Source organism: Aethalodelphis obliquidens, unplaced genomic scaffold (genome assembly GCF_003676395.1).
Source record: "Aethalodelphis obliquidens isolate GAN/ISIS:26980383/991018 unplaced genomic scaffold, ASM367639v1 scaffold16, whole genome shotgun sequence".
NCBI classification, from domain to species: domain Eukaryota; kingdom Metazoa; phylum Chordata; class Mammalia; order Artiodactyla; family Delphinidae; genus Aethalodelphis; species Aethalodelphis obliquidens.
This window is the reverse complement of record NW_020837960.1, coordinates 18,641,196-18,647,853: the sequence shown is the minus strand read 5'-3', so window position 1 is coordinate 18,647,853 and position 6,658 is coordinate 18,641,196. Positions and strand designations below refer to the sequence as shown.

General features: G+C 48.6%; 1 protein-coding gene across 1 annotated transcript; it reads left to right on the top strand.

The window, feature by feature from the left end:
- Positions 1-1,037: 1,037 nt before the first annotated feature.
- On the top strand, positions 1,038-2,982 carry TMEM272 (transmembrane protein 272). Its single transcript, XM_027116396.1, is given in 2 exon segments — positions 1,038-2,662; positions 2,665-2,982. Coding segments are annotated over 2 exon segments (342 nt in total). The 5' UTR covers positions 1,038-2,553; the 3' UTR covers positions 2,898-2,982.
- Positions 2,983-6,658: the final 3,676 nt, after the last annotated feature.

The following is a 6,658-nucleotide window of genomic DNA, read 5'->3' as shown; positions in this document are numbered from 1 at the left end:
AATGTATTCAGTTCTCACAATGCCCCTTTGAGGCAGGTCCTTGTATCAGAAAGGATTTTTTGAATATAAGGAACAAAATATCAGCTCTGGCTAACCTGAGAGGTAATTTGTTAAAAAAGCTCGCAACTTCAAAGGTTGGTGAAAGAGGAAGGAACCAGGTGGCTCCAGGAAGCGTGGGCAGTTGCTCTGGGCCAGCAGTGAAGTGAAATGAACCCCAGAGAGTTCCTCTCTCCTGGCATCAGGTGCCCACAAACCAGTCCTGGGAAGGTGGCTAGGTCCCTGGACCTTGGGTGTCAGGCTGACCCTGGTGTGGAGAAGGTGCCTCCAGGGAGGACAGGCCCTGGGATTCCCCCTCCAGATGCACGTGACAGTGGGGGCCAGCCCCCAGGGAATGGGACCCTACTAGGAAGGGAAATGGTGCTGAGTAACTGAACCCCGAGCTGCGCTGTCAGCTCCAGCTTACAGATGGGGGAACTGAAGCGGAAAGGTTGCTTCTCTTGGGTTTCCACAGGGTAAATGGCTGAGCGCCTGTGCACCCCACGCCTGCCCGAGCTCATAGTCCTTCTCTTCGGCTGCCCTGCTCCTCCCAACTGGTTTTCTCCTGTTTCCCAAACCCACCACCCTTCATCTTTGCCATGCCACTCACATTCCCACCTCTCCCTGCTCACAGGGGCTCAGAATATACCCCCTCTTCCAGGAAGCCCTCCCTGGATGCATCAGCTCTATGTGAGTGGCTCTCTGGACCCCTTTAAGCCCTCACTTCCTTTTTCTTATGTTCTGCCTCCCAACCAGGCTACAAATCTTATTCCTAGAAAGCCTGGGAAACTGGACCATTTGGGAGCACTTTCCCAGTTTAGGAAAAAACCCCTGTGCAGGGAGATCAGCTCTGTGCTTTGTGACCACCTAGAGGGGTGGGATAGGGAGGGTGGGAGGGAGGGAGACGCAAGAGGGAAGAGATATGGGAACATATGTATAACTGATTCACTTTGTTATAAAGCAGAAACTAACACACCATTGTAAAGCAATTATACTCCAATAAACATGTTAAAAAAACCCCAAAAAACAAACAAACAAACAAACAAAATCCCTGTGACTTAATAGCTTTGATTTAAGCACCTGGGTAGTATGGTGTAGATGGTGGTCAGAGGTGTGGACCGACATCCATCTCATCCTTTTACTCACTGTGGACCTGGGTGAAGTGACTTAACTTCTCTGAGCCTTAGTTTTCTCATCCACAAACCAGGGATAATAATATACAGCCCCTAGGTTAGCATAAGCATTAAATGAGATCATACAGGCCAAATGCTGGCCTAATCACTTCACTTAGGTTTCGTTATCTTTCATAAGTGATAACTTTTCAGTGTAGAAAATAAGAGAATACAGATAAGCACAAAGAAGATTTCTAACCCAGTAAAGAGAGATACTGGAATCCTTCCTGGAGGAGGTGATACCTGTCTGGATGTTTATGAAAGAGTCAGGCTGGGGAGCAGAGGGGTCCCAGGATAGCATGAGCACACAGTCCGGGCATGGAGATGAGAAGCAGCCCCATACTGTTGGAACGTCAAGCACAGGACTTCTCTGATGGGCCACACCCCACACATGTGCTGGGCTGGGTGTACAGCAGTGAACCAAGAATAGCTGGACCCTGCCCTTCCGTTCTAGTAGGAGAGAACTACTGGAGGTACACCCAGCATGGTCGCTGTTGATTGGTTATATCGGGTGAGGAGCTGGGAGCATCCCTGGTTTCTAGCTTGGACATGTCACCAAATGAATACGGAAGATTGAGTTATGTTTTTAACATACTGAGCCTGAGGCCTGAGGATATTCAGTGGAACTTCTGAGTCTGAGAGACACAGGAGGGCTTGGTGGGAAGGGCACCTGCCAGCTTTGGCTGAAGACACACCTGGTGTTATGCTCTGGCTCTTCCACTTTTGACCCACGTGACCTTGGCCAACTCGTTCACCCAACTGGTCCTCAATTCCTTTGTTTCTAAAGTGAGGAGAGTGGTGTGCATTCCATAGGGTTGTTTTACATAGAACAATACGCCTAAAAATACTTCGTGTCTGTATTAGTCAGCTCAGGCTGCCTTAACAAGATTCCACAGACGGGGCAGCTTAAACAACTACCATTTAGTTGGGATCGGGGAGGAGGGCACTTCCAGATGATGACCAGATCCCGGGGGTGGTCACTGGAGGGAGGCAGAGCAGGTCACTGGAGCCAGGGGGTGCCAAGGAACTGACCTCAAGGCTAAGGAAGCAAACCAGAGCAACAGGGAGACTCTGGGCGCAGAGATGAACTTCAGTCAACGAATCCCGTGTCCAAAGCAATTCACACATCTATAGAATGCCACCAAGGACGCTGAGGATTGATGCCTTCATTCTCGCCAGTTCTCATTCTTCCAAATGAAATTTCACTCCTTGGCAGCATTTCCAACTCCAGTGTGTGCACTTTTCCTAATGAATCTTTCTCTGTTTCTCTCCTACCTTCTGTCCCCTCTCCTCCCCCTCCTTTGTTGCTCTGCCCTCCAACCCCTGGCTCCCTACCACGACCCAGATGTCTCTCCTACTGTACAACCCCACCAGGATGAGGCGGCTTCTGTCCAAGGCCGTGGTGATTGATGATGATGACGACGATGTATATCCCTAGAGGCAGAACGCACACAAAATTACATCCACCTTCTCAGCCTCTTCCTTTTCCTCTGGTTCTTTCTGGGAAATTACTGGGTCTTTTCTGTTTACCTGCCAGATTTTATTCCACCTTTCCAGCAGCCTCAGGATTACTGTGACAAAACCCTGTACCTCTTTGCAGTGGGTGTCCTCGTGCTGGGCTTACTTGTGCTGGGCAGCAGCTGTGTCCACGTGTGGTCCAGGTGGAGGGCTGCTGCTGAGGAAGACTGAGAACCAGTCCCTCCAGCACATGCACGCACACATGCATACATGCACAAGTATGCACAGGCACACACACACATATACACGTGCACAAATACACAGGCAACACATATACACATGCACACACACATATATACACATGCACAGATACACACATGCACACACATACACATGCACAGATATGCATACACACATATACACATGCACAAATACAGGTACATGCACATATACACATGCACACACATATACATGCACATACATATACACATACACAGACACACATGCACACACACATATACACATGCACAGATACACACATGCATACACACATATACACATGCACAAATACAGGCATACACACATGTACACATGCACAAATACAGGTACATGCACATATACACATGCACACACACATGCACAGATACACAGGCACACACACATATACACATGCACAAATACACACATGCACACGCACACATATACATGCACATACACATACACAGACACATACACACACACACACTGTTGCAGGAGAAGGGCACGGTGTGAAAGCAATAAAACCTTCCCTGCAGGCATTTAAGAATCCACCAAAATGCTGAGTATTCTAGCAGGCTAAAGAAATGCTGGCCTGCCTGGGTCTAGGAAAGGCACATTTACTCTTTTCAGAGTGAGGATTTTGTATTCATAAGAGTTTTCAAAGGGGTTTTTTTTTTTTGAAGGGATGAGGCAAAGAATGGGAGACCTTTTCAAATCACAGTTGCAGTTCCAATGACTGTTAGGAGAGAGAGGTTTGTTGTTGTTACTGATGCTACTGCTGGGTTATCATTCAGCCACGACACCTTGAAGTTATAGAAAGAGCATGGACTTTCACACAAGACACAGCTCTACTCGCTATGATGACTTTTGTTACGAGAAGGAGAACAGTGCTCTTATTTAACGAGTCCACCTGCCTTTGGGGAAAGTTAAGGAGCATCTCTCCCAACCCCAGATCAGCTGGGTTTGCGCTGACGGGTGGGGCCTCCCAAGGGCAGCTGTAAAATCTGCCAAGGTCGAGGAAGTAGATTCCTGCTCGAAGCTTCGGTCTGGCCCGCTAGCCGGGCATCCAGAGAGAGCGTCGCTTTCACAGCGTGTTCTGTGCTACTGCAGATCCTTTGCTTGGCCTTGAGTCTGCTTATTTCCCTGGTTATCTGTGTACATCTCTGTGATTCGCTGATGACATAAACCAGTTTAGTGGGTTTTGGCTGGGTTGCCTGCAATGTGGCTAATGTAGGTGCTTTTGGTCTCTGAGTTTAAATACTCTACAGTAGCAGATCTACTTAATGCCAGGCTAGGGTTTGGAAGTCTATAAACCCATTTGTTTGGAAGTCCGTGACGACACCAAACAGCCACCACTCCCGTGCCCTCTCGCCGCCGCTGTGAGCTGAGGTTCCTAGGAGCGGGGTGCCGTGTCAGGGTGTCAGCCCCCGGGGTGGGGGGAGCCCCTGTGCTAGAGAGTTCTAGATGAAGACTGACATGTGTCACAGCTTCTGTCTGTCTTTACACAGAGCTGGGCTGCTGTGTGTGAGGGGGTGTGTGTGTACTTCATAATCAAACCAACCCCTGAGTGGCCACCGGTGTGGGGCACCTTCCTTTATCAGAAGTGTCAGCTCAAATCAAGAGAGGCTCACTCCTCCCCGTGGCTTTAAGAGAAAAGGACCTGTGAGTCCCATGCGCATCTCCATCGAGTTTGGAGGCATCTGTCACCTGGAGTCACGTTTGGTCCTGGTTTCCTCCCAGGTAAGAAGAAGGTGCTAGCTTTGCCCTCTGCTGGGTAGAGAGGGGAGAGCCCTTATTCCACCCCTGTCCCTCTGGGTACTTTCTAATTTCCTTTTCACTTGAGCCGTGAAGGAAGATCAGAGGGTTTGCAGCTTGCAGTTCCTGCCCTCATTTGTGATGCCCCATGGCATTCTCGTCGTGCCGCACGTTGCCCTCTCCGTGCTGGGGGCCTGAGAGGGTCTGCGGGCAGGCAAGGTGCTCCATGGGCTTGGGACCCAGACAGTTCTCTGGGCCAGCAATAAAATGAGTGAACCCCAGAGAGCTGCTGTGCATGACTTTGCGGAGAGACACTGAGTGACTCAGGGGGTGACATCGTCAGTATGCTATACCCACATGCCGGCAGGCTCTGAATGGTAATTTATTAGGGCCTCCCTCAAGGGATGGTGAGACGCTTATGACGAGGCGCATTTCCAGAAAGCCGTTCAGGGCCAAGGCAAATGGTCCACAACCATGGTTCTCTGAAGGTCTGACTTAATCCAGAGATGACATGCAAACTGTGTAGGAAGTGATGGGCCGCTGGCCCTTGAACTGATTCCACTAGTACCATTTCCCTCATCTGGGCTTTTGGTAGAAGATGAGCGTGGCAAGCTCACAGTTGTGCGGGGCCGACTGGAGTGCGGACAGGGAGTGCGGACATTCTACACTCATGTACCTGCAGACTGAAGCACCAAGGCTGGCCCAAAACACGGCCACCCCTCCTCTGCAGGACGTCCTAAGGCAATGGTGCTCTGGGGAAATGAACAAGGTAACAGCCGAACTTTCTGGATGTTATGAAAACTCAAAGAAGAGACCCACACGGTTAGGAGGAATAATCAGTTGTTCCCTTCTGAGAAAAGTCTGCAGCAAAAAAAAAAAAGTGTACACTGAAGTCACTTAATTCTATTTGCTGCGATGGGCGTCATGCAAAAACACCATCGTGCTTCTACTCCTTGCCTGAATCTCTCGAGATTGCAGTTGGCTGCAGTGCAATGGGATTATTCCATTGGGGTCAGCCACACTAGTGGGTCTCAGACCTCAGTGAACATCAGAGCTATTCCCGGGTTTGTTTAAAATGCTAAATCCCAGCCCACAGGTATTCTGATGTGTGGGTCCCCACTGATGCTGATTCCATGGGTTAGAGAACCGCACACATGCCCTCAGCCCACGCAAGAGGCACAAACTGACCCAGGACGGCCCGATCCTGGCGGTGACCATGAGGGAAACATGATGTTACTTCCAGCGTTTCATGTTATTTCCGTCTGGTTTACCGTAAGAAGAGGCAAAGTGGTCAGTAGCTTCCATTTTTGTGTAGCTGAATCTTGTGCTTCACTTCCTTGGGGGTATTTTCATGTTGATGAAATAAACTTGGTCAGTTTGTTCCTCAGCACCTTTCCAGAGCGCCCTGGGGGAGAGACTCCTCCAAGCCTTCGGACTCTACTTGTTCTTAAACCAGTGGCATCACCACAGGTGCAGACTTTCCCCTCGGAAGCCGACAAGCATCAGGAGCCTGTTCTAGGCAGATTTGCTCCACAGAACTCATAATCCTCAGGTGGATGGACGGGTTTGTAGTGGAGATTCTAGAAAAATGACGTAACAGAAAAGCCTTCTTATTGATTCTAGTGGTAATTTTTCTTTTTACGAGTATGGAAGTAAGAAGAAAGCAAATCTCTCTTTTATAGAGATCGAATTTCAGTAGTTCGGTTTTCAGGTCAGCTGGGGTCATAGCATCCAAGTCATCTTGGGTATCTTGGGAGACAGCATTTTGCTATTTAGCAGAAGGAAAATAGGAGATGGGTGTTTCTGTTTTTTAAATTGAAATACATATATATATATATATATATATATATATATATATACACACACACACACACACACATTCATTTTTATATTTGTTTCCATTATGGTTTATCACAGGATATTGAATCTAGTTCCCTGTGCTATACAGTAGGACCTTGTTGTTTATCCATTTTATATAT